The sequence below is a fragment of the Fundulus heteroclitus genome, chromosome 24, assembly GCF_011125445.2.
Source record: "Fundulus heteroclitus isolate FHET01 chromosome 24, MU-UCD_Fhet_4.1, whole genome shotgun sequence".
Taxonomy (NCBI): Eukaryota; Metazoa; Chordata; class Actinopteri; order Cyprinodontiformes; family Fundulidae; genus Fundulus; species Fundulus heteroclitus.
In genome coordinates this window covers 21,844,186-21,870,827 of record NC_046384.1, presented here as the reverse complement: position 1 = coordinate 21,870,827, position 26,642 = coordinate 21,844,186, and the positions used below count along the sequence as shown (strand labels likewise).

Below are 26,642 nucleotides of genomic sequence, written 5' to 3'. Positions count from 1 at the left end.
GCAGGTCCTTCATACTGGATTAAGGCCTCAGTAGCTATGTTAACATGCACAAGATTTCATCGTCTGATTGAAGTGTATTCAGATTATACCGTGTACGTGGGCACATAATCAGTTAAGCCGATCATAATGTGCGTTTGCATGCACCTGGCTTTATTCAGAATAGAACCACTCTGACATGCGCAGTTATCAGATTTCCCAACAACAAAAACAGGAGAAGAAGAACTTCTGTCTTTGCTGAACAACAACAAATCGTAAACAAAGCAGTATTGTACGAGTTTGTCTTCTGAGCACCAAGGCTGGACTTGCACCAGCTTCTAGTTATGGTTGAAACATTACTGAATAAATAATAATTTTGAGCTCTTTTGATGTTCCAAATAGAACGTTGTATCAGGAGCACTGCAGGTTTGCTGCTTGATGTATTTCCGCCACTCAACAACGTGGAAATACGTCACTTTTTTTTACGTCGGGCGCTCTCAGGTGACTTTGGCACATTCAGAATAACTTCATCCTGACAAGCATTTACATGCATGTCGATAAGATTATCAATCGGCATAAACCACCCCTCCCATTCGAAACAAATTTTCATTCAGATCTATCTTAATCCGATCACATTATTCTGGTTGGCTTGTTTACATGACGCATTTTTATTCTGATTGGCCCTTTATTTCGATTTGTCCATGAAACACAGCTAGTGTGCTCTCCACAACAGCGAGGCTGGACCTGAGCCAATTGGGAATACTGAGTTAAATTTTAAAGTATTGCTTGAATCCCTTGGACAAATTAGGCAGATACATCCTGGTGACATGATTTTCTCTGGTGGAGCAGTCGACAGACTTTAAAACACTGAGACTGGACAAAGGGAAGTGGTGCCTCTGGTTATTACCACATGTGCATTGTGCTGTTGTATAGATCTGTGGCTGACAAGTCTGCAACTTTCTCGGTTATGTGCCGAAGTATTCAGAATTAAAAAGGTATTGATAAAATCCTTCAATCAGCACAGCATCTAAGATAGAACAAAATATCTCCAAATCATTGCTTTCAATCAGAAAAATGAGGTATAAAAACCTTTACCTTGATGAATTGTGTAGTTTAACCGAGCTGCTTCAACCAGCCGCGATCTTGTGCGACGTTATTCTAGATCTCCTTTGGCATAAAGGCAATCACTGCCATAGGTCTCTCAGACCATGTGGGAAGGCCCCAGAAGATCGCTCTATACTAGCACGGTGCTGTTAAGCTATCATAGAGGAAAGGTGGCTCAAATTCTAAAGGACTAAGTCTCAACAGTGAACATTTGGCCCATTAAGGATATGCACAGCCGTGCTGCAACTTTTCTCTGGTCAAATCATCCTGGGGACACCCCTGCACTACTAGAAGGCCCCTAACTCACCTCAGACTCCACAAAGACCATCCATATTCAGGTAGGTTCTTTTTTGCATCGTAGCAGCCTTCAACCAGAGTGAAAGACACCCTGAGATCTTACTTTCTTGCTAAATGCACTACTTGTATCATACATGTACATAGCCTGTATCATAAACTAAGATGTAGGGTGTCTGTGTGTATGAGCCAGTATTAATATTCTGAAGATTGACGACACTAGAAAACTTCCCATGCATGTGAAGAATGTTGTGTTCTGGAAATGGTTCCTGTTTGGACCCAATGAACTCTAATAGTTCAGATATTTGTTACACCACTATAGTTATAGTGTTATCTCACTATGTACAGTATTACAAAGCTCAAAACAAACTTTTTTTTAGCTCCTAGACTGAACAGTACTTTACTATGTGCTTTCAGAATAATCATAGATAAGAACTACCATTTAAAGAAAAATGCCCACCATCTTTAAGTTCAATATGGCAGCCATCAGCTGTAACAGTGTCACAGTGTTTGCTGATAATGAGAACAGAAATCTTTATGCCAAAATCTATCTGGCTTTAATGAGCTATAAAACAAAGGTTATGAGTGAAAATGGGCTCATTTAATGGCTATATTTAAATGCAACATGCTGTTTTATAAGGTTCATGCAGGACATGCATGTTATTCAGTACCACCGTCCTTCTCACGACTACAGAGAGGGTTTTTCCCCAGCGTTTAAACTTGATAGAAGCTTTTGCAGCACTACTAAAACATCTGTTGAAGCCAGTTTGTCCTACTACAGTGTTATCTGACTGTTTTGGTTGTGATGCCTGCCCTGGCTTGTCTTTTTTTGAGTCACACTTAAACCTCACAAGTTTTAATATCAAACAAGGACGATACAAAAAGCGCTCTGAAGCAGCCATGGTCTGTGTGGAAAAGTAACTGCCCACCTTTTGGCTTTATTTCACTAGTCACAACCAGACATTTGAAATGAACCTGTCTGACCACATGAAGTAGGGCAAAAGATCTCAAAAAGCAACAAATGATTCTCCAACCTAAAGACGTTCAAGAACAGATGAGGAACTTAGTCACAACATCTCAGTCTGGAAAAGGTTACAGAGCCATTTCCTAGACTTTGGGCCTCCTGTGAAGCTCAGAGAAGAACATCTATTGCAAAGCTCTCAATGCCTTAATTGCTCAGTTAAGGTCAGAGATCATGTTTCAAAGAGAGACTGGACAGAAATGGCTTCCATAGGAGAGTAGCATGGCCAGAACCATTGCTGAAAGACAAGGGCTCTTCTCACCTTTACCAACAAAAACATATCGATGGTCTCAGAGTTGTGCATCCCGTTACATCTGGTGTGCGACTAAAACAGCGTTTCAGAAAAAGCCCTTTACTCATAGTGAAGCTGGTGTGGGACTGCTTTGCCTTTTCAGAGCCTGGACAAGTTCTCTCTAGCAGAGAACACTGAAGAACAATGACATCAGTTTGCAACCCTAAGCTCCAGTGCATTTGGCTAATGCAGCGAGAAAATGATCCGAAGCACACGAGCTGAATGGCTGGAAACAAAAGAAAGGTTTTAGATTGGTCTGGCCCAGTTGTTCTCAAACGTGTTCTGTCATGCTCCACTTTGAAGACCAGGGGGTGATGTCACATTTACAAGGATTTAGAAGGATTTTCTGAGCAAATCAAGGCGGTTCTTGTGTCCTCCAACAGGTATAATTCATCCTGGATTTGGCTTCATCCGTCTTCTCATTAAATCTGAACAGCTTCCCTGTCCCTGCTGCTGAAGATGATTCCCGCAGCATAATGCTGCCACCACCTTGTGTCACTGTGGTCATGACATGTTTAATGTGGGTTTCTGTTTTCCAGCGTCACTACAAACATTTCCTGTGACCTTCTGGCTCCCCTGCCATTCTTTAGGCTAAACTCTAAAAGTTACTGGCATGAAGTAATCTCATTATGCCTGTTTGGAATATTCCATAGAGAGCATTTTGCTACAACAGCTTGAGAGTATTTAAACAGATGAATTTAGATTTTCTGGAGGATATAACCAGGTCAGTGTAGGTGAGAGCACGATAACTTGTGTTTGTTTGAGCCACGTTAACTTTTGGGTTATTTCCTGTCCTGGTTTTGTAAATAAACCACCTGCTGAACGGGACAACGTCTGCTGCTCAGGTTATTTAAGCAGGCTTGTCCATCACCTCGCCACAACATTCTCCCTGACCTGATTGCTGGGTTCCTTGGTCTTTATGAAACAATTTGTTCTCCAACAAACCTCTGAGACCACAAACAGTTGCAGTTAAGACCGTGATCAAACTTCACCCTGTGGTTTATTTGCATGTGGCAGAATAATAGGGGCTGAATACATAACCTTGCTACACTACGTTTTGATCTTTTTTCTTCCTTTTTCAAAACCATGTCTTCTTTTCCTTCCACTTTAACACTACCCACTATTTTGTGTTGGTCTATCATATGAAATTTGTATAAAATGTATATGGTGGATTTAGAGTGGCAGCGTTAAAGGAAAAATAAAGGAACTGTTCTTAATGTAAATGTAAATGCTCTATTCAAATAAGAACCCCTTAAAACGGATTCCTTGTTTTTTATTCTTCATGACTGATGGCAGAAACTAGAAATATTCGGCTTGCTCTCCTTTGGCTGCAGTTCCTCGCCAGACCGTCCGGGGGCGGCAGAGCACCCCAAACCAGAGGAATCCAAGCGTCCGATGGAGAGAGAAAGAACTGGTAGTCACAAAACAAACCACGCGTGGAGGTCGTCACGGAGCGGTCCATGATGTCTGCGCTTTATCCCACCCTCCTGCTCTGTGCCTACGGCTTCTTCTCCAGCATGCGGCCGTCGGAACCTTTCCTCACCGCCTACCTGATGGGAGCGGACAAGAACCTGACGGAGACCCAGGTGACGTAACCGCCAGTCAGAGCGCGATGTGCGCGTCTCTCCCCTTGACCTCCCTGCACCTGTTTGGACCGTCCTACAACTTTTCTGTGTCTGAAGTTATTGTTTACGAGCTGAAGAACCAACGCGTTCCCCTAAGCAGCTCCGACTAAAAAGCTTTCAGCTCCGGATAAACTCCAGATCTGCCGGATGGCAGCCGGCCGGCTTTGTGCGCACTGGACGCACGCTTCCCGGTAGCTACGCACAGAACGCTTGCAAATATATAACCAAACACATGAAAACGGATGGAAACGACGACAATGAGATGGAAACAAAATATTCTCAATCTTTGTCACAGGTAGATTTAGGTGCGCACCAATCTGAGCTGAGGGAGGAGCATAAAGCGCATGTCATCATCTCAGGGACACTGTCATTATTAAGAAGAGAGAGAAAACCTGTTGAGTCAGCAGACTAGCTAAACGGGTCAGGCGTGATGATGGCTACAGACACAGTCACTTATGTCCACGAGTAGATGCGTAAAGTTGCGCGTAATTGTGGAACGATGGCAGATTTGGCACTGGTGGAAGGCGCAGACCCACTGGCACACAACGATGAGCGCTTTATCACCCGCTTTAGATACGTGGTTGACCAGGCAAGCGGTTCAGAGGGTCTGAGCCTGCAGGATGGGACAGCCTCACCCCGGATGTTGGCCAAATATGTAAAACTTCCTCATACTGAGGCTGCAGTAACATTGTCATGAGGGCACCATGTGTAAATGCATTTGCTTTTAGGAATTCACTTCCACTCCACAAATGTGCCTAAAGACACTGGCATGTCGGTGCTCACCTTGCCTCAGCCTTTCTTAGATGGATTTATACTAAATGGTGTGCTTCAGGATCTCCTGGGACCATGGGTTCCACATTCATAATTCATTGCGATCAGTTTTTCATTCTTTCCTGTTGAAAGCGCCTCAGAATTTCCTGTTTTCCATCCGTTTTTCACTAGAGATGTAAAGAATTTTGTCTTGACTGTATCAATTTGCACATAAGGCAAGAGGGAAATGCTTTTTAAGTGAACAAAAAACATAAAGAGCAAGACTATTTTTTTTTTGGTCATTGGCGCTGGTGTTTTAGTAGTGAAGTCTGATTCCTGGATGTATTTGATGTACGATAAGGACTGAACTCATGGCATTCATAAAGGAGTGACTTCCTTACAACTTTGCAGAAAGAAGAAAATCCATAAGAATCTTTTAGTTTGCCCTCGCTGAGCTTCCTCCTCAGCTACTTCTCCACGGTAGTTTCATGTCAAACAGAGTTTTATATGAGTTGTTTTTGTTAAATCATGTTCAGATTACAAAAATGAAACATAATAGTGAGCAGAACAACAATGCCAGGGGAGGAGAATCACACACACACACACGTACAGCAAAGGATAAACGGGAAGGCTACAGTAAAACAGTTAATGGGTTCAGGCATTTTAAAGTCTTCACAGCTCTGGGATTTAAGGAGGTCTCTGTGGAATCTGCATGTTGTGACATTCTGTTCAAAAACAGTTCCAAAATAGGTTTCTTAGCAGAACATTTTATACGAGTTGTGCTGCCACAAAGTTCCGTTTTAAAGGCCTCACCACTAAAGAAAATCCTGTACGCTGCAGAGTCCTTGCTAAAGCATCAAAACATTCAGCCGGTTTCCGATCAAAGGCCATTTCTATGGTTCATTCTTGTTTTCTGAATAGGTTTACTGAAGGAGATGATCCGGATGGTTTGCTTTAATTGACAGCGGCATGAATTCTGCTCTCCTCAAGTCCTGAAAGAGGATGTCTGACCATCAGCTTGGCCTTAAGCTCAGGTGACCTTGGGTAGAACCAGGATCCAGACCAGAGCGTCTGAATGCCTAAAAACAAAATGAAGGTCTCAGAGGGCTTCGTCTGGCCCTGAATTGATTTAGATGCTGTGGCGTGACACGGACAGGACGACCTTGCTGCTTCAGAACCCTCCAAAGTGAAACATTTCTGCAAACGTCCTCCACAGCCACGTTATTCCCAGGTATCACGCTTGTAGGAGCTGGTGGTGGCCAGGTAGCAGGTTTAGGGCTGATTACGTTTTCACACAGGGCCAGCTTGGTTTGGAGAGATTGGTGTGTTCTCATTGGTTAAAAAGTGTTGGTTGTGTTTCCTCAGGCTGTCTCTGATATTAAAACAACTTTGATTTGAAGCCTTTAAACGAGGGCAGAAACTTAAGATAGCTTCATCCCAGCTCTGTAAACATGAGCCGTGGGATGGTGCTGGATGGGTAAACATCAGCTTTGGTCATCTTCTGTGTTTTTAACTGTATAAGTGACACTTTTGTATTCCTGTTTCCGTGTGACTGCATTGTCTTGTGTTACCTGCAGGTTGTGAACGAAATCTATCCCGTCTGGACGTATTCGTACCTCGCTCTCCTGTTCCCGGTCTTCCTGGCCACAGACTACCTCTGCTACAAGCCCGTGTTGGTGCTGCAGGCCTGCAGCCTGGTGCTGACCTACGTCATGCTGTGGAAAGCCCAGGGCATCCTGGCCATGCAGCTGCTGGAGCTTTTCTTCGGCCTGGCCACGGCCTCGGAGGTGGCCTACTACTCCTACATCTACAGCGTGGTGGAGCCGGAGCTCTACCAGAGGGTGACCGGTTACTGTCGCAGCGTCACGCTGTTCGGCTCGGCCGCCGGCTCGCTCGCCGGCCAGCTCTTGCTCTTGTGGACCGAGACGGAGCTGGTGCACCTCGTCATCTTCACGCTGGCATCGGCCGCCGTGGCCTCTGTGGCCCCCTGGTTCCTCCCCATGCCCAAGAGGAGTTTGTTTTTCCACAAGAGTCCTAGTGCGGCAGAGGAGCCCGCGGCTGGCAGCGGCTCCGGCGCAGAGAAGCTGGAGGATTCAGAATCCAGGGCGTCCATGGTGAGCGAGAGAAGCCGCTCCCTCGGGTCACATCAGCTTGCCTCCGCACGGTTTGCGTGTCGTGTAAAGAAGTGCGCTCCTCCTCTTTCAGATCGGCAGGTCGGCTGAGGCAGCCGGGCGCGGCAGAAGGCCCGTTCAGGTGCTACGGATGCTGTTTGACGACTTTGTGCAGTGCTACAAGTGCCGCACCCTGCTGGCGTGGTCCGTGTGGTGGGCCCTGGCCACGTGCGGCTACTTCCAGATCATCAACTACGCTCAGGTGGTGTGGGAGGACATCCGTCCATCCAGCCACCATCACATCTACAACGGCTACGTCGAGACATTATCCACGCTGCTCGGTGAGGAATCTCTGTCTTTCTATTGAACCGTACGATTTCAGAAAGTCAAGGGCTTCTTCTGTGTTTTCTATCACTTGTATGCCTTCAACTAGTACAGCGTGAGGGATTTTGATACCACGCTCAAGAAAAGACATCCGTGATATCAAAAAATGACCCAAATTAAGCACAAATCAATGTTCTCCTGGCTAGCTCGCCACTTTCTAGCCATTTTCTATAAAATAAAAGCTATAATCATCTGAAGTTCAGCTCTGGGAGAAGGTTGAAGGTGTGCTTTAATAAGACTCAACACAGAATTCAGGTGCAAAAAATAGTGTAATAAATGAAAAGAAAAAATATTTACAGTTGTGCACAATAAGTACAGACAAGCTAATTCTATTTTTCCTAAAGAACAAATACACAAATGGTCACTAAATTGTGGTCTATCATGTCCACTTCATACAGCCCCACAAGGCTGTATTATTGTCCCAAAAGGTTGATTATGAAGAGTGATTGAATGATATTGAAAGGTTAGTACATGGATGTATGTGGGTTGGGGGAAGCGAGCTGCAGCGCCTCCTATCGCACTGATGGGAGTTGCAGTCGGCTTCTTTCTGGGCTGAGGCATGAGTCCTAAGCTCACCACCCAATGCGTGGCAACAAAGGAACCTGGCCTGCTCCGTCTTTAGTGAGTTTCACAAGGCTCACAAAATGCATCTGCCTTCAGTGGTAGAAGCGTCTGCTGCAGCTCCATACAGTCACAGCCCCACACTCAATACAACAACAGTGAGTGGCCATACTTCAAATCTCACCGGAAGTCTCGTGGGAAAATATCGCAGCAAGTCTCACGAGATTACAGACTTAGTGCCTGATGGAGTAAATTTAGAGAGGGGAAAATGAAGAGGGAGAAGCCTAAAACAGCTTGGTTACGATGCTGTCAGATACGTCCTCAGAATATTTAGCTGAAGGTCTGAGGGATCATCAGGAAGGCTTTGGTGAATATGAGACAGGTCTGTGTTCTTCTGGGTCAGCACTGCTTCTGGACTTGGAGCTCTGCCTTGTAGCCCAGTCTCTCTTTTTTGTTGTAGACTCACACGGCCTGCAGAGCTTCATGGTTCTGTTTATGTGGTTCTTTCTGCTCTTCAGCCACTACTCCGGCCAGGATAGCTTTAGCTCCTTAAGGAAACCATCCTTTTAAAAAGGGCTGTCTGGATCCACTTTTGGTTAGATATTATCTTCTTTTTTTAGCTGAAACTCGATTGAGAAAAAGAGCAAAGTCATCACAGAGGGGGTGAATGCTGTCTCTCTGCACTGTATGTCGTGTTCATGAAAGGTTTAGCCAGTCTGGCCCTGAGCACATTTCTGCGTGTAGTAAACGGTGTGCTGGTCTGCAGGCGCCCTGGCGGCTCTGCTGGTGGGCTACCTGCCGGTGTCCTGGGCTCGCTGGGGAGAACTGCTGCTGTGGATCCTCTCCCTGCTCATGGCTGCGTGCGTCTTCGTCATGGCCTGGGTGGACAACATCTGGACGTGCTACGGCTCCTACGTGGTCTTCAGGACCGTCTACATGCTTCTCATCACCGTGGCCACGTGAGTCTCGTTTTGCTGTAGAGGCTTACGGCGAGCAAAGGGAATCAGACCCTCGGCCGTTTCAGGGTTTCTCTGGGAACGTCAGAAAGTAAAACGGGAAGAGGGGAAGGAGAACCTTAGTTAAGTAAGTCCAGATTACAGCAAGCGGCTGTTGCCCCATCTGACGCTTCCTGCTCAGCAGGAGGTTACTAGACGAATCCTCCGCCTTCTCGCTGAGCCGGTGCTGCGTCACTTCCCTTCAGAGCCTGATGCATGAATTAAAATGTTTGCCTCCTGACTCTCAGGTACCAGATAGCAGCCAGCCTCAGCATGCAGAGATACGCTCTGGTGTTCGGCGTCAACACCTTCGGCGCTCTGCTGCTGTGGACCCTGATCACCGTGGTGGTGGTGGACTCGGCCGGCCTGGGCCTTGACGTCCACACTCAGGTAACGGCAGGTCTTGGGTTGTGCGGGGAGAGCGCTGCTGTTGCCTGGGTTGTGTTTGATGGCGGCCTGTGTTGTCTTCCTCCCTCAGTTCATCATCTACGGAGGCTACTTCACAGCCATATCCGTCATCTTCCTCCTGGCTGGGCTCTACAGAGTGTTCTCCAGGCGCTCCAATGAGGAAGTCCTGACTGGAGACCTCAGAGAGTCTAGCACTCCTCTGAACGGTGAAGCGACAGCGACTGTGGAGTAACTAGAGCAGAAGTTACGTCACTTTCCATGTAACAAACCGACTTGGTACTTTTCATAATGTCATCATATAAATACAGTAAACTGGGCCCAACCAGCACTCCAAGCTGCTTATAGATAGATAGATAGATATCTTTATTTGTCATTTTGTATGCACAAAGTGCGTACAGAACGAGATTTAATTTGCATACAGCTTGAAAAAACTCACTCTAGAAATCACTCAACAAATTACAGTAGATTGCACTATTTTTCAGGATAAAAATGCAGCAGTGATTTATGTAAACAATTGAAATGAAAAACAATGTAGACAATGCATGGGGAATAGACAGTGTGCTATTCACGTGAGGTACAGAGTCCATTTGAGGCCACTTGTTCCACAAAATCTTTATCAGCGTTTTAAATTATCCTAATTTTCACCTCACAAAACTCTACTGAGTTCTGCAGTCCTGATCAGCATGTCGGCTCTAGCAGGGCTGGCCGATATGGACCTGAGGCTTGATCCCAGACATTAGTGGGATGTATTTTGATAGCGAGAAAAGCAGCTTTGAATAGTATTTAAAAATTCTTTAGTTTTTCCCCTATGCCAGTCACAGACTGCCTTAAACAGCAGGCAATAATTGCATCCTATCTTCATTTTTAGATATGCAGATATTCATTAATGCCCTTTATATAAACTAGGGTGGAAAACATAAACCACAAAAGCAAACAATCCCAGTCCTCCTTCCATTTTTTTCAATTTGCTACCTCAATTAGTTTATCTTCATCACAATGTATAGGTCTTAAAACAATATGGGCAATTCTGCTTCCAAATAACGATAAACAATCTGGTAAATGCATCTCCTTTTGTCAACCATAAATATCCACAGCCCAAGTTGGACCCCTTTCTCCTACTGTTACAGTTACATAATTGGCTGTAAGAAGCACAAAGGAGGTCAGGAGAACTCAACCTGTTGAAGAAAATCAGACATTTCAAACTCGGTTCAACATAATCTGAGTTGGACTTTGGGTCAGATGGTCCATTTCATTTTGTACCCATAGATTATAAAATGCTCATTAAATTAACATAAATGCCACTTATGATTTAATTTAATACTACATTACATCTGAAAACTGCATGAAAACCTGTTTCCAGGGGCAGCAAAGAAGGAACGAAAGCCTGTTTGAATTCTAATTACCATTGACCAGAGGATGCATTCATTAAGGCTGCGTTCACACTGCAGGTCTTAATGCTCAGTTCAGATTGTTTTGCTGATTTTTTTTTTTTCAGTCTTTCATACTGCTATTAGATGCAACTGACATATGGCTGTCTGAACGGTTAAAGCGGCCCTAATGCGGCGATAATAGAGGGAGACGTCACAGTGTGCTGTTTACGGTATTGACAGATGTAATTGTTTCTGGAAGTGTTCACTAAAGCTTGGTTCAACAGAAAGCGACATGACCGTTCAGAATGCAGACGTGTTGAAATATATACGATACATATGCAAATAAGTACCACGAATGAAAGTAGCACAATTTTTATTTTATACGGGAATTGGACCATTCACACTGGCATGAAAAAGGCGGATATGGGTCGCATTTCCCTGCAGTGTGAACGTAGCTCTCAGTCTGACAGGAGTTTGTTCCTAAGATAAAGAGTAGGGCACACTTTGTAAATTGTTACCATTGCTTATCAAGCACTCTCTGTTGTGAGAGTTAAAACAACCTGAATCACAGCATGCTGCAGTACAATGTACGTCAATTACACTGAATATATTATAGTTGTGGAGTAGATTGCTATAGCCTCCTCCATTCCCAGATTAGTTTTAGTAGGATTAATAACAGCTTTATTAGATCTACTGTTAAAAATTCCTGCTCTATATAAATTATGATCGGTATAAACAGAAGTAAAATACCCAGTTTTTATCTGCTGCACTAGAAATCATACCATATTAACTGTTCTACTGATCCACTTTGTCTCCAGGCAAAATGAGTCGATATGTCTGTAACTGTGTTTTTCTCCTACTTTTAAACTGTATGCACTAATATGAACAAAGCCTTATACTTCCATGATGGAAGTGCTGGTACTGAGTAGCACAAGTGATGTTTATGTTTAGGCTGCTGATTCATTAATTTATGGTGTGTTTAAGTGCCCACATGGAGCTCCTCTTGGCTTCAGTTGTTTTTGTGTGTTTTGTATTTTGCTTTAATTGATGAACTGCACAGAAAAAGCTCAAAGCCTTTAAGTATCATTTGAAAAAGTTAGAAGAAATGGCAGCAAAAAGGTTGCATTCCCTATGATGCCAATCGGTGCTGAACCGAGCTGAAAGGTCCATATAAACCTAAAGAAGGAACAATATGCCAGAAGTTTTTCTTAAGATGGTTTAAAATGCATCAAGCCTTAGCCGAGATCCATGGGCAGTGAGAAGGTATGTAGATTCCTACTTTGCTTTTTTATCATTTCAGATCATCAAACAAAAGTTACCATCAACCAAAGATGATCCTAAAATCAGCTTTGAAATGATTTCATTTCAGGGAAATGCTTTCCAAACCAACCAAACCCAATGGGAAAAGTAACTGACCCCTTTGTTCAATCATCCATCTTTTTTTTATAAACTCTTATTTTGGCAAGATGATTCACCTGTAGAATCCAGAAATTACTCAAGGAGAATTTTTGGACAAGATGAACTAGGCTAAAATGTCTCAAGCACCAAATCATGTCTCAGATCTATAGAAAATCAACAACAGATGAGAAACTTCAGTTAAATTACCTGAGAAACTGGGATGACATGGTCTCTAAGGTCAGAACCACTGCTGCACCAATAGAACTCAAAGTTCTGTCTCACATTTACTAAAAATCAATCTTGAAGATCCCAAAGACCTTTGGCTGTTGACCGACGGGACAAAAGTAGACCTGCCTTTTTTTGAGGGTCTGCATTCCATCGGGTGTAAAGCTATCACAGCATTTCAGAAACGGAACATCATGTCAGACATGGTGGTGATTGTCTGGGCTTTGCATTACTGCTGCAGCACCTGAAAGACTGTCTGTGGGTGATGGAAGCATGACTCTCCAGCAGGAAATCCTGAAGGAGAATGTCCGCCCATCATTATGAAGCCTTAAGCTCAAGAACACACGGGTTATGCAGCGGAACAATGATCTGAGGAGGGACGCCACCACGTCCACCTCTGATTGGCTAAAACAAATGGTTATCAGAAGCTGCTTTGTTCCCGTACAGGGTGGAACAGCCAGGTTTTAGGATTAGGGGGTCACATTTTACTTTTTCCCCATTGCCAGGTTGGATTAGATCCCGTTTTCCTTCTAATAAAACAAATCCTCGTCTAAAAAGTATTTTGCTTTTACTCAGATTACCCTTGACCTTGTGCTGAAGTGAAATGTTTTCTTATTTTTTATTTTATTTTTTTATTTTGATATAATCAAAGAAAATCCAAATCCCAGAAATACTTTCTGGGGGGAAACGTGCGCACTTCTTGTTGGCAGCTTGAAGCACTTTGTTTCTGTTGTTACGTTCAACATATGATTGTACAAGACGCACTTCTCCCTGCATCACTACACCAGACTTTATCTACTTCCAGTGTTTGCCTTATACTCTGTGTTTCCATGGAGATAAATGGTTAAGATTTGATCTTTAGCAGAAATCTACCTCTTTTGTATCTTTTATGCTGTCTTGGGATTTTTTTTAACTAAATGTGTTTGAAGAATTTGTACCATTACATGAAATCCTGACAATGTTTTTCTCCTGTAGAACACTTCTTTCAATCTGTGCAAAATAGCTGGCCAAATCTTTTTATACCATGTAAATATATATAATGCATAGTTGTACTATGTATATTGAATAAATTATTTTAAATATGTGGTAATTGTTTCAATTGTTTCATAGTTCAACACAATGACCCAGATTACAGTGTACAGAGGCACCCTAGGACAATGACCCTAATGTGGGGAGACATCCTGTGGTCTGATGAAAGTAAAATTAAAGTCTTAATGCCGTAACATCTGGAGGGAAATGGGGGAAGCTTCCAAGCCTGAGAACACAACTGAGGTATGGGGGTGTTATAGCTGGAAGAGGGACTGGTGCACTTCACAAAATAGAAAATAAGTATGTGGAAATATTAATGGTAGTGAAGGATGGTGCCTCATAAAAAAGTTATAATAGGTAAAGGACCTTGCAAAAGTAATCACCCCTTGTTTTTCTACTTATATTCCAACTTGTTTGGAATTTGGGGTCTCATTTTAAGTGAAGGATCAGCACAAAGTCTTTAATGGTGACTTGAAATGAAAACTGTATATTGAAAATTGGTATGTGCACATTTATCCATTCCCTTTGCTATGAAGGCCCTAAAAAGTTTGGCTGCTGCCAATGACCTAGAAAAGTTCATTTGTGAAATGAAGTCCACTAGTATGTCTCATGATGTCAGCATAAACGCACATTTTCTGAACAACCCCAGAGGCTGCAGCAGCACTAAGACAGCGGCATCACGCCATGAAGACCAAGCAATTCTCCAAAACAAGTCTGGGACAGAGTTGTTCAGAAGTACAAGTCAGGGTGAGGTAAAAAAAAAAAAAGACTGGCTAGGAAAAAAACCTATTACGTGGTGTTTAAAAATAAGAAGCCACAATTCCCCAAATGTATAGAGGAAAGTGCTGTGGTCAGATGAGACTAAAACGTAACTTTTCAGCCACCAAGGAAAACACCGTGTGGTGCAAATTCAACACATCGCATCATCCCAAGAACACCATCCCCTTAGTGAAACACAGTAGTGGCAGCATCATGCTGTGGGGATGTTTTTCAGGAGCAGGGACTGGAAACCCGCTCCGGCTCAAGGGAAGGATGGATGGTGCTAAATACAGATTCCTATTTTTAGAATTTAAAGAACGAAAACACAGGAAAGATGAAAAATCAGCTGCTAGAGGAAGCTTTGAGTTGAACAGAAGGTTCCAAACTTATTTGCCTGTAAGCATCAAAACATGTCCTTAACTATATAAAACACTATAATTTGTATATATTTAGAAATAAAAAGTGACTCAAAGTAGAGTGCATTTTAGCATTTTGTCACACTTTCAGATCAGGATAGAATATATCAAACAAAGATGAGTGGAGTCAATCCATAATGCAGTTTTTAACCTGTTCAATCATAAATATTGATCAATCATGTTTTTTGACCCTTTGTGGAAGGCGTCCCATTCCATCTGGTGTAATACTAACAGCATTTCAGAAAAAGATCACCATACCTACAGTCAAACATGGCGGTAGTGGTGTGATGGTCTGGGACTACTTTGGTGCTTGAGAGCCCGGATGACTTGCTTTTATCAATAAAAGCGTTATTTCTGCTCTCTAGCAGGAAACCCCAGAGGAGAATGTCCCGTCATCGGTTTGTGACCTTAAAGTCAAAGACATCTGGGTTCTGTAGCACTACAGAGATCCAAAGCACACTAGCAAGTCCTCCTCTGGCTAAAACAAGAAGTGGCCTATCTAAAGTCTGGACTTAAATCTGACTGAAAAGCTGTGGCTAAACTTTGAAACATTTCCTGTGACTGGATTAAATTCATTTTGCAGAGCAGAGTGGGCCAATATTCCTCCACAGGAAAAAAAACCTCATTACCAGTTATCAGAAACACTTGCAGCTGCCGAGGGTTGGCCAACCACTTAGTAGGTTAGAGGGTAATTCTTTTTTTTTTTTTTTCTTTTTTTTTACATATACCCACGTGGCTTTGGATACATTTGATCCCCCGGCGTTTTTACTCTGATTATTTTTGTCTGGGATTAAAATCAAGCGTAACATTTAAGTGAAAAAGGAAGAAATCTGCAAGGAGACAGACACCTGTTACTGGTTCCTGGTTAATGTGTTTAATAATACAAAAGGGGTGGGGGGGGGGGGGGGCAGAGATAAGGTTTATTGATTGATTGATTGATTGATTGGAGAAACTCTATAGGACTGTGAGGCACAGTCCTATATATATATATATATATATATATATATATATATATATATATATATATATATATATATATATATATATATATATATATGCAGCAATGATGAATGGCAAAAAAACGGTTCATGATTATATTATATAACTGCAATAGCTCCAGGTTCTCAAATATTCCAGCTCTGAGGCCAGAGGGATTCCATCCCTCTGGTGTAACGCACAGTGAGTACAGCAACATTCCAAGGGATGGAGTTACTTGATGCCTGTGGACTTCTCAAAGCGTGTTGTGTTCAGGTCTCAGTGCAGCTGGGAGGAAAGGCCTCAGGAGAGGCTCCAGATGACGGTGAGCATGGCCATGATGCCGTTCAGAACAGCCAGCCCATAGCTCATGTTGAACCCATGTCTGGAGGCGTCTCTGCAGAAAGCAAACACACAGGGCATGTCATCCAACAAGTCCAGCCAAGCCCATCTCCAGCTTCACTCTGCTATACCTGAAATCAGGCAGCGACGGGAGGCTGGGGAACTGGTGCGAGTCCAGGTACGTGAGGATCCAGGAGAAGATGCAGGACATGCCCCCTGCAATGGCTGAAATCACCAAGATACTCCAGAAACCTGAGAAACGGACAGAGTTATTGGGTCGTAGCTGGACTATACGGTATTAAAACCTGCTGGTAGGCAATGTCTTGCTCCAGAGAATGCAGCTGTGTCAGCGTCCAATAAACTGACCTAAAAGAAAAAGGGTGCTTCACCTTCATCGGTTTGTAACGTAATGAGACAACTGGACATGCAACCTGTGCTCGTTTCAGCTATAAACAAGGGAACAGCCACATCTGGATAAAGTCATGACCAGAACTTTCTGAGTGTCCGTCAAAGGTGACATCTTATTTCAGATGTTGAATTATCTTATTTGGACAATTAAACACAATGAAAACCTAAAATTGTCCTCGGTTTGAAACAAGAAATTACCAAAAAAAAGGATGTGCCGTTCTATGACTTGGCAGGGTGAGAGAATCCTTTTGGCACTAGGGTGTAGTTTTTCATTAACCCTCTGCACTGATGGTGGAGCTCTGAGAAAAGTCGATAAAGAAAGTCCTCCAGTTTTCATGCAGGTTCGTTTTGCATATGCAACATCACATTGGACTATAGGAACAGATGTGGGCTTTATGTAAGCGTGGGTGCTCCCTGGTTCTATAATAAACTTTCAGATTCTATATTTGAAGCTGAACATAAAGGACAGAGAAGTGGCCTGTGATATGTGAGGAGTGTAGAAAGGATCCTCACCAAGTATCCTTTCCTCGCTCTCATTGCCTCCTGTCTGCCTCTCTGCTCGCAGCTCTGAAACATTCAGCAGAGGTCAGCATGAGAACACCTGGCCAGTCCTGCGGGGATCGGCCGGAGCCGAGCCGGCAGCCCCTGCCTCTCAGCACCGGCAGCCCCTACCTCTCAGCACCGGCAGCCCCTACCTCTCAGCACCGGCAGCCCCTACCTCTCAGCACCGGGTAGATGAGCGCGCACACGGAGCCCGCAGCAGCCACCGCCGCCGCCGAGCCCACCACCGACACGGTCACTGCCAGCCACGGCGCGAGTCCGCCGCCCCGCGGGCTGCCGCTGAGCCGCGGCGTGGACATGATCCTGGATCCTCGGCCCATCCAGGAACTATACCTGCACTTCCGCCCACAGGATTGTCCCCTAGGAGCTTCCGTAACCGACGCTTCTTACTAAAGTTTACCTGTTTGTGTCGCTGAGCTTGTTTAACAACCAAACCATGGCTTAAAAAAGCTACTTTACAGTATGTCGGATAATGGTGTTATTTATAACGTTCACAGTGACGTGCAAGAGTGTTCACGCCACATCTTACCATATTTGGTCAGTTTACAAACGCAGAAGTTCAATGTTTCTTATTAGGGTGTTAATGTCAGAAAAAAGTAACCGCATGAAGCTGAAAAAAAAGCAGTAAAGATCTGAAAAGCGTATCACCCCCTGATGCTGCTGGGTAAAATCCAATCCAAGCAATTACTCTCAGAATTTACATACTAAGATTTGAAAGATTCTTTATTGTCACCACATGTTACCACTGGCTAGGAGAACACATGAAAGACAACAAACAAACAAGGGATACGGTGTTATTTCCCCATTATATCATATTCAAAAGATTTACATTTTTTTTTAAAAGATGAAGATTTAAAAGTGTGTATGAACTAGTTGATATGGACGGTTCCATACCAAGAATCCACCTGTGTGAAATGTAATCTAATACAGAATGTTAGAGAACAAGACCAGCGAACACAGCAGACAGGTCAGACATGGAGAAGTAGGGTCAGGTTCTAAAGCGACACGCCAAGCTTTGAACATCTCACAGAGCTTTGTTCAATCCATCATCTGAACATGGAGAGACGATGGAACAACTGGCTGCGGGCCGACCAAGATGTGGACGTCCACCTAAACTGGCAAGGAAAGCATTAATAAGGGAAGCAGCCAAGAGGAGCGTGGTGACTCTGGGGGAGCTGCAGAGATTCCATGCCTCAGGTTAGGGAAATTATGAACTATAAGTGGTGCACGCCATCTGGTCTGTGTGGCAAGAAGGAAGAATTTAGAGGAGGGGAAAAATCATATTTATAGTTAACCACATGTGACAGTATATAGAGGACACCTCAGACATGTGGAAGAAGGGGTTTTGGTTAAATGAGATCAACATTTAACTTTTTGTCTTCATTGCACAACACCACTGGTGTTGAAGAGGTCCAAGACAATCCTGGAAGTAAACCTGTAAGAGCTCGGCTCATCCAGAAAACAGGGCAGGTTCAAACTGTAAAAGGCAGTCTGCAGAGAGGATCATCACGTCTGACCTGCTCCATCCAGGACTTGTACAGGTCCAGGGTCAGGAAAAAGGCAGCTAACACCTCTGTAGACCCCACACATCCTGGACACAGAATGTTAAGACTCTTACCTGTGGGTCGGCGCCACAGAGGGCTATCCACAAAAAGCAGCCCCCTAAGAGTCTGTTTCCTCCAAATGAACATCTCACAGCCAGAGTAGTCAGCCATACAGCTGTGAAACAAAAATAAGCATGTTTCTATTACCATAACCTCCCCTTTCTTATTATTATTCATTACACATAAAAAGAGCACATACACAGAGCACCAAAGCATATTCATGTGTCACAATGGCCTAGTCAAAGTCCAGACCTGATTCCAACTGAGAATCTTTGGCAAGGGTTGAAAATTGATGCTCATGAGAACTCTCTGTCCAATCTGACTGACCGTGAGCTGTCATGCAGAGAACTGTCAAAGCATCCGGTCCGTATGTGTCAAACCCTTTACTGACTCGGTGCCGAATAATTACACACACCACAGTTAGCTGATTTATTATTTTTTTGTTACAAATGATGAAACTGTTGATTATTTCCATTTGCTCTCCTTTTTGTTGCTCTGTCTCGTGAAATCCCAGTAAAACATGTGGAGGTGGTTAGCAGCACCAGATTCCTGGGGGTGCACATCACAGACAACCTCACCTGGACTGTGAACACCACGTCATGGTGAAGAGGGCACAGAAACGACTGTACTTCCTGCAGAGGATGAGGAGAGCCCGCCTGCCCCCGCCCATCCTCACAACCTTCTACAGAAGCACCATAGAGAGTAGCGCCTGCGACTGGAAGAACGTGAGGAGAGTGGTGAGGACAGCAGAGAGGATCATCGGGGCTCCTCTTCCCTCCAGAAAAGACATTTCATCTCAGCGCTGCGTGTCCTGTAACTTCATCAGAGACCCCTGAACTTGTATAATCCATTTAAATGTAAAAGTACACAATTGAACATTTACTGCATTTTTTTTTACCATTATTATCTCGCACTGCCAACATTGAACTTTTCAAATTAATACCTTTTATTTGCACCATTATCTTTGCACTATAAACATGGTTGAACATTCTTCTGCACAGTTTTTTAAAACCTTTTCTCTTCCACTGTTGCATTCTTATCACTGCTGCACACTATATTGTAATGTTATTTTATTTAAATTGCAATCTCATTACATTGTCGCAAGCTGTATGCAATGACATGTCGTTTTGTATGCACTCTGTGCATAAGTGTCTAAGTCTAAAACTACATTTAAGCTTGCCTTGGAGAAAGCTGTGGTAATCCCACCAACGGCCACTAGAGTGCGCCCTTCTCCCGGCAGTCGGACACAGACGCGCTCTCGCTCCTCGGTGCTTTTATTTTGAAAGCCACCCTGTCGACGGAAAGAGGCGCCTCCGCCTTTATGTTGGAGCAAACCGGAAGAGCGGTTGACGCAGGGGTCGTTCGTTCGTTGCTGGGACAGAAACAACGACGTCAGACTGTTGACTGAACCCGGAGCGACAGTTCAAGCGATAAAACGGTAAATAAGCTTATATATATAATCATATTCAGTGAGGGTAGAAGCTACTTTATGAACGTGAAGCGGAAATAACCACCAAGCTGCTTCTGGTAGGCTTCTTTTTCTTCTTTCTTTGAATGTCGGCGAGTTGTGACGATGTTTATCCAGCCTGGACGCATTCGCAGCATTCCTCCTGACGTTAGCCTCAAACTGCGTCCACTGGGTGAAACAGTCCGAGGAAAGAAAGCGTCTCTTTTCGAAAGCGTCTCTTTTCGGCTTAGCCACGGCAGCTATCGTTGCTAACTCTAAACACTCTCTCTCTATTTCTCTCTCTCTCTCTCTCTCTCTCTCTCTCTCTCTCTCTCTCTCTCTCTCTCTCTCTCTCTCTCTCTCTCTCTCAGCTGCTTCTGGCCGCTGAACGTGTTGGACGTGACACGGTCAGTCATATCGCAGCTTGTTCTTGGCGCTGTTGTGTAAAACAGGGCTCCATATGGTGTGTTAATGGCCTCTGTCTGCCGTGGCAACACGCAGCGATGCTAACCGCACAGCCTGGATCAGCTGATCTGGCTGCTTTTGAAGTGAAATCGGGATAAATTCCGCCTGCTTAACGTGAATAAAGGGAGCAGCTGAAGTCCAGACAGCTGTTGATGAGACGCCTTCACTCACTGATCACCAGGAGTGTGAGCAGCACATCTGGAAAAGATGGAGGCTGAGCCACAGCAGTGTTTCCACAGCGCCAGGGTGGGAAGGCATCAGCAGTGGCGTTTCATGAAGCCACCACTGATCCTAGAGAGGCCTTTCTGCCTCTTACCTATGGCTGCCCTTTGGCCGACGCCACGGCGGACGCCACGGCGGCGGACGCATTCAGAGGGGCTCTGCTGGTCAAGATTAACGTAACGTCATCACCATCAGTGGGACAGTGGTACCTAATTAACTGAGAATGCTGATGGTTTTTAGATTTGCATTTATCAAATGGGGAAAATAAATCTATTTTTCAGTATCAGTCGGAGGCTAGTTATAGAAAAACCTGCAGATTCTGACCCGTCTGGGAAGGGTTTTAGGAGCATTTTATAATCACCCTTCACCCGTCAGTGGACAGATCCTCAGAGCTTAATGCCTACGGGTCCAAAATGTCAGATTTCAGCTCTTAGAGCCGGGTTGTTATGTCTTTGCCGTCCTCCGTCGTGTCGGAGAATGCGGCGATCATCAGATTGTTGTTGGGTTGTTGGACGACACGCTGATCTAAACTCTTGATTCGTTGCGGTGTTCAGTGGACAGCGGTCAGCTTTTCTTTTCCAGATGTCCCACATCATGAGAAGAAGACTTCTCAGAGACAGTGATGTGTCAGGACAGGACGACACGCCCCCGATACGTAGTCTAAGGCCCAATAATCTAAGAACGAAGCGAAGGGGCAGCACAACAACTGTAGCCTCCAAGTGTGATGGCCGGCATGTTTGGAAGCGTTGCTCCACATCAGCACACACCACTCACCCCAGCAGCAAAGCACGGTGATGGAGGCTGATGCTCCAACTGGGCCTTTGTTCACCAAAGTCCTCCAGGACCCAAAACTGGGCCAGCAGCCGGTCTGCTGCAGGGCGGCTGCATCAAAGAGGCACCACGGTGTAGCAACCACCCAGTCAAAGTCCACAGCTCACATGGCGCTCTGCAGCAGTACGAGCGGCTGGATAAGTCAGACAGAAGAGGAAGTCAGTGCTGATAAAGGTGAACCAACACGCTGGTGCCTTTTACTGAAGCTTCACGCTGCTTCTGCATTCTGAAACGCTCTGTGTCAGATAACGGCCGATGGTCATTTGTCATGTTTGGTGTGGAGCAGCTAGTGAGCAGTAAATGACGCCTGGAGCCGGATGCTCAGGCCTGAGAACGCCTTGGTCTTTACCTTCAGATAAAGAAACCAGGACAGGACCCAGCAGCGTGTCCCGTAGGCGGAGAAGTTCCTGGTGGCGGCGGGCAGCGCGGAGCAGGGCGGTGCCGCTCTCCAAATCTCACCTACCAGGTGATGCTTATTTACACTGAATATTGTGTGATCAGAAATTAACCACACCTCGTCTGGAAGCTGTTATTTTTTATCCCAGTCTCCAATTTTCTCTTATTCCTATCTCGATTTGTCAGTAATACATTTTAACCAATCAAACAACACGGAGGGCAGCGTGGTACCCAGCTACTGAGGGGGGGGGGGGTAGCTACTTGGAGACGATGTGGATATTCACACTTATTTCTAAATACAAGAAGTGGCAGCTGAGCAGAGGAGAGCGAGCAGGAAGCAGCTTGGACTCAGTTTCTGATGAGAACATCAACAGGTGTGAGTTTACTGAGGCGGGCGCCCAGGTAGAGTCTGTGTGAGGGAAACCCCGCCCAGAACTGCAGCCTGGTCAGAGTCAGTCCAGCCTGCTGGAGTTCCCTCAGAGGGCTACAGTTTAGCATCACGCTGCTACATCTCAGCTGATTAAACTCCAGACTTTGACTAGGCCTCTTAAAAAGCTTTCTGTTTTGTTTTTAGCCATTCAGAGGTGGTTTTTCTGCCGTTTTATTGGTATTTCTTCTTCCCTGTATGAACAAAGGGAGCTTCACCCTGATGGTGAACTCTTCTGCTAGAATCATACAATATATAAATGAATTCAGTTCTGATATTGTCAGAGCATTCGTTACTTTGATTGTGGACAAATGTTGTGAAATAAATGTGCAGAACAGCGGCTAAATCTAGCGCTTTTCCACCACATTTGGTCCAGAAACCTGCTGATATTACTTAGCCCGGCTTCCTCCCTTCCTTCACACACCGTCACCATCGTCCCCAAAGCAGCTCCGTTTGTCTGGAGGAGTGTTTTAAGCCAGCTGACCGCCGGTGCGCAGCAGCAGGTGGACCAGAGTCCCATGGTGCCTCGCTGTGCTGCTCCATCCCAGCTATGGCCCGGGCCTCGCTTTAGAACCGAACCGCCTCAGCGTTTTGCCGTCGTCATAGGAACTGGCTCTGGTAGAGGAACCAGAAGCCTATTTCTCCTGGAAAAACAGGCTGATTTTCACGGTGGGTGTTTTTACGTGAACATCTTTGACTCCTCCACCCATCCTGGGTTTATAGGGCGTTTACGATGGTACCAGCTAGGACTCTGGTAATAACGCTGCAGCTGCTGTTATTTTATCAACGAAGGGTTCATAAAGTAATACATGTTCTAAATACAGGCGGGTAGCAGCTCTGATCAGCAGCTCTGAATGCACAGGAGGCGATTGATGCAGGGGCAGGTTCCTCTTTCTGTTCACACATGGATGGAACGCTGCTGCAGATCACAGCAGAGGGCCGGGTCACCCAGCCGTGCAGAGTGTGTTCTGATGCATTAAACTAAGAACGTTAAACTCTGCATTCAGAACGTTAAACTCTGCAGTCAGAAGGTTAAACTCTGCATTCAGAACGTTAAACTCTGCAGTCAGAACGTTAAACTCTGCAGTCAGAACGTTAAACTCTGCAGTCAGAACGTTAAACTCTGCGGTCAGAACGTTAAACTCTGCAGTCAGAACGTTAAACTCTGCATTCAGAACGTTAAACTCTGCATTCAGAACGTTAAACTCTGCAGTCAGAACGTTAAACTCTGCATTCAGAACGTTAAACTCTGCGGTCAGAACGTTAAACTCTGCATTCAGAACGTTAAACTCTGCATTCAGAACGTTAAACTCTGCAGTCAGAACGTTAAACGCTGCATTCAGAACGTTAAACTCTGCATTCAGAACGTTAAACTCTGCATTCAGAACGTTAAACTCTGCAGTCAGAACGTTAAACTCTGCAGTCAGAACGTTAAACTCTGCAGTCAGAACGTTAAACTCTGCGGTCAGAACGTTAAACTCTGCAGTCAGAACGTTAAACTCTGCATTCAGAACGTTAAACTCTGCATTCAGAACGTTAAACTCTGCGGTCAGAACGTTAAACTCTGCATTCAGAACGTTAAACTCTGCATTCAGAACGTTAAACTCTGCAGTCAGAACGTTAAACGCTGCATTCAGAACGTTAAACTCTGCATTCAGAACGTTAAACTCTGCATTCAGAACGTTAAACTCTGCGGTCAGAACGTTAAACTCTGCATTCAGAACGTTAAACTCTGCAGTCAGAACGTTAAACGCTGCATTCAGAACGTTAAACTCTGCATTCAGAACGTTAAACTCTGCATTCAGAACGTTAAACTCTGCAGTCAGAACGTTAAACTCTGCAGTCAGAACGTTAAACTCTGCATTCAGAACGTTAAACTCTGCATTCAGAACGTTAAACTCTGCAGTCAGAACGTTAAACTCTGCAGTCAGAACGTTAAACTCTGCATTCAGAACGTTAAACTCTGCATTCAGAACGTTAAACTCTGCAGTCAGAACGTTAAACTCTGCAGTCAGAACGTTAAACTCTGCATTCAGAACGTTAAACTCTGCATTCAGAACGTTAAACTCTGCAGTCAGAACGTTAAACTCTGCAGTCAGAACGTTAAACTCTGCATTCAGAACGTTAAACTCTGCAGTCAGAACGTTAAACTCTGCAGTCAGAACGTTAAACTCTGCAGTCAGAACGTTAAACTCTGCAGTCAGAACGTTAAACTCTGCAGTCAGAACGTTAAACTCTGCAGTCAGAACGTTAAACTCTGCATTCAGAACGTTAAACTCTGCATTCAGAACGTTAAACTCTGCAGTCAGAACGTTAAACTCTGCGGTCAGAACGTTAAACTCTGCAGTCAGAACGTTAAACTCTGCATTCAGAACGTTAAACTCTGCATTCAGAACGTTAAACTCTGCAGTCAGAACGTTAAACTCTGCATTCAGAACGTTAAACTCTGCATTCAGAACGTTAAACTCTGCATTCAGAACGTTAAACTCTGCAGTCAGAACGTTAAACTCTGCATTCAGAACGTTAAACTCTGCATTCAGAACGTTAAACTCTGCATTCAGAACGTTAAACTCTGCATTCAGAACGTTAAACGCTGCATTCAGAACGTTAAACTCTGCATTCAGAACGTTAAACTCTGCATTCAGAACGTTAAACTCAGCATTCAGAACGTTAAACGCTGCATTCAGAACGTTAAACTCTGCATTCAGAACGTTAAACTCTGCATTCAGAACGTTAAACTCTGCATTCAGAACGTTAAACTCTGCGGTCAGAACGTTAAACTCTGCGGTCAGAACGTTAAACTCTGCATTCAGAACGTTAAACTCTGCAGTCAGAACGTTAAACGCTGCATTCAGAACGTTAAACTCTGCAGTCAGAACGTTAAACTCAGCATTCAGAACGTTAAACGCTGCATTCAGAACGTTAAACTCTGCATTCAGAACGTTAAACTCTGCATTCAGAACGTTAAACTCTGCATTCAGAACGTTAAACTCTGCGGTCAGAACGTTAAACTCTGCGGTCAGAACGTTAAACTCTGCATTCAGAACGTTAAACTCTGCAGTCAGAACGTTAAACTCTGCATTCAGAACGTTAAACTCTGCAGTCAGAACATTAAACTCTGCATTCAGAACGTTAAACTCTGCAGTCAGAACGTTAAACGCTGCATTCAGAACGTTAAACTCTGCAGTCAGAACGTTAAACTCTGCATTCAGAACGTTAAACTCTGCAGTCAGAACGTTAAACTCAGCATTCAGAACGTTAAACGCTGCATTCAGAACGTTAAACTCTGCAGTCAGAACGTTAAACTCTGCATTCAGAACGTTAAACTCTGCATTCAGAACGTTAAACTCTGCGGTCAGAACGTTAAACTCTGCATTCAGAACGTTAAACTCTGCGGTCAGAACGTTAAACTCTGCAGTCAGAACGTTAAACTTTGCATTCAGAACGTTAAACTCTGCATTCAGAACGTTAAACTCTGCAGTCAGAACGTTAAACTCAGCATTCAGAACGTTAAACTCTGCATTCAGAACGTTAAACTCTGCATTCAGAACGTTAAACTCTGCAGTCAGAACGTTAAACTCTGCATTCAGAACGTTAAACTCTGCATTCAGAACGTTAAACTCTGCAGTCAGAACGTTAAACTCTGCATTCAGAACGTTAAACTCTGCGGTCAGAACGTTAAACTCTGCATTCAGAACGTTAAACTCTGCATTCAGAACGTTAAACGCTGCATTCAGAACGTTAAACTCTGCATTCAGAACGTTAAACTCTGCATTCAGAACGTTAAACTCTGCATTCAGAACGTTAAACTCTGCAGTCAGAACGTTAAACTCTGCAGTCAGAACGTTAAACTCTGCATTCAGAACGTTAAACTCTGCATTCAGAACGTTAAACTCTGCATTCAGAACGTTAAACTCTGCATTCAGAACGTTAAACTCTGCATTCAGAACGTTAAACTCTGCGGTCAGAACGTTAAACTCTGCGGTCAGAACATTAAACTCTGCATTCAGAACGTTAAACTCTGCATTCAGAACGTTAAACGCTGCATTCAGAACGTTAAACTCTGCGGTCAGAACGTTAAACTCTGCATTCAGAACGTTAAACTCTGCAGTCAGAACGTTAAACTCTGCAGTCAGAACGTTAAACTCTGCAGTCAGAACGTTAAACTCTGCATTCAGAACGTTAAACTCTGCAGTCAGAACGTTAAACTCTGCATTCAGAACGTTAAACTCTGCATTCAGAACGT

The 26,642-nt window shown here is 44.3% G+C and overlaps 3 protein-coding genes across 5 annotated transcripts in view; 2 read left to right on the top strand and 1 right to left on the bottom strand.

Moving 5' to 3' along the window:
• The first annotated feature begins 3,937 nt into the window (after positions 1-3,937).
• slc19a2 (solute carrier family 19 member 2) lies at positions 3,938-9,895 on the top strand. Its single transcript, XM_012856100.3, has 6 exons — positions 3,938-4,273; positions 6,640-7,176; positions 7,268-7,514; positions 8,885-9,077; positions 9,362-9,503; positions 9,592-9,895. The coding sequence occupies exons 1-6, from the start codon at positions 4,148-4,150 to the stop codon at positions 9,751-9,753; spliced, it is 1,407 nt and encodes a 468-aa protein (XP_012711554.2). The 5' UTR covers positions 3,938-4,147; the 3' UTR covers positions 9,754-9,895.
• A 5,698-nt stretch (positions 9,896-15,593) lies between these two features.
• Positions 15,594-17,383, bottom strand: arl6ip6 (ADP-ribosylation factor-like 6 interacting protein 6). The gene is made up of 4 exons (XM_012856098.3): positions 17,162-17,383; positions 16,957-17,010; positions 16,167-16,287; positions 15,594-16,090 (listed from the first exon to the last, which is right to left on the bottom strand). Exons 1-4 carry the CDS (start codon positions 17,322-17,324, stop codon positions 15,997-15,999), a joined length of 432 nt encoding a protein of 143 aa, XP_012711552.2. The 5' UTR covers positions 17,325-17,383; the 3' UTR covers positions 15,594-15,996.
• Positions 17,384-19,914: 2,531 nt separating this feature from the next.
• Positions 19,915-26,642, top strand: part of arhgap1 (Rho GTPase activating protein 1) — a 21,769-nt gene continuing 15,041 nt past the window's right edge. The window contains exons 1-2 of one of the 3 annotated variants that reach the window (XM_021312622.2): positions 21,522-21,747; positions 21,929-22,039. In XM_021312622.2, coding sequence (XP_021168297.2) covers positions 21,537-21,747; positions 21,929-22,039 — 322 coding nt within the window. In that variant the 5' untranslated portion in view covers positions 21,522-21,536. The other 2 variants (XM_021312623.2, XM_021312624.2) reach the window with 2 other exon arrangements.

What these genes read in the sequence shown, in the direction of transcription:
- slc19a2 (XM_012856100.3), top strand. Translation starts at nt 4,148, where the DNA reads ATGATGTCTGCGCTTTATCCCACCCTCCTGCTCTGTGCCTACGGCTTC. An exon ending in GACATTATCCACGCTGCTCG is followed by an intron (nt 7,515 to 8,884) that starts GTGAGGAATCTC and finishes GCTGGTCTGCAG; the next exon opens with GCGCCCTGGCGGCTCTGCTG. An exon ending in GCCTTGACGTCCACACTCAG is followed by an intron (nt 9,504 to 9,591) that starts GTAACGGCAGGT and finishes TTCCTCCCTCAG; the next exon opens with TTCATCATCTACGGAGGCTA.
- arl6ip6 (XM_012856098.3), bottom strand. Translation starts at nt 17,324, where the DNA reads ATGGGCCGAGGATCCAGGATCATGTCCACGCCGCGGCTCAGCGGCAGC. An exon ending in GAGCGAGGAAAGGATACTTG is followed by an intron (nt 16,288 to 16,956) that starts GTGAGGATCCTT and finishes TCCGTTTCTCAG; the next exon opens with GTTTCTGGAGTATCTTGGTG. An exon ending in CCGTCGCTGCCTGATTTCAG is followed by an intron (nt 16,091 to 16,166) that starts GTATAGCAGAGT and finishes TGCTTTCTGCAG; the next exon opens with AGACGCCTCCAGACATGGGT.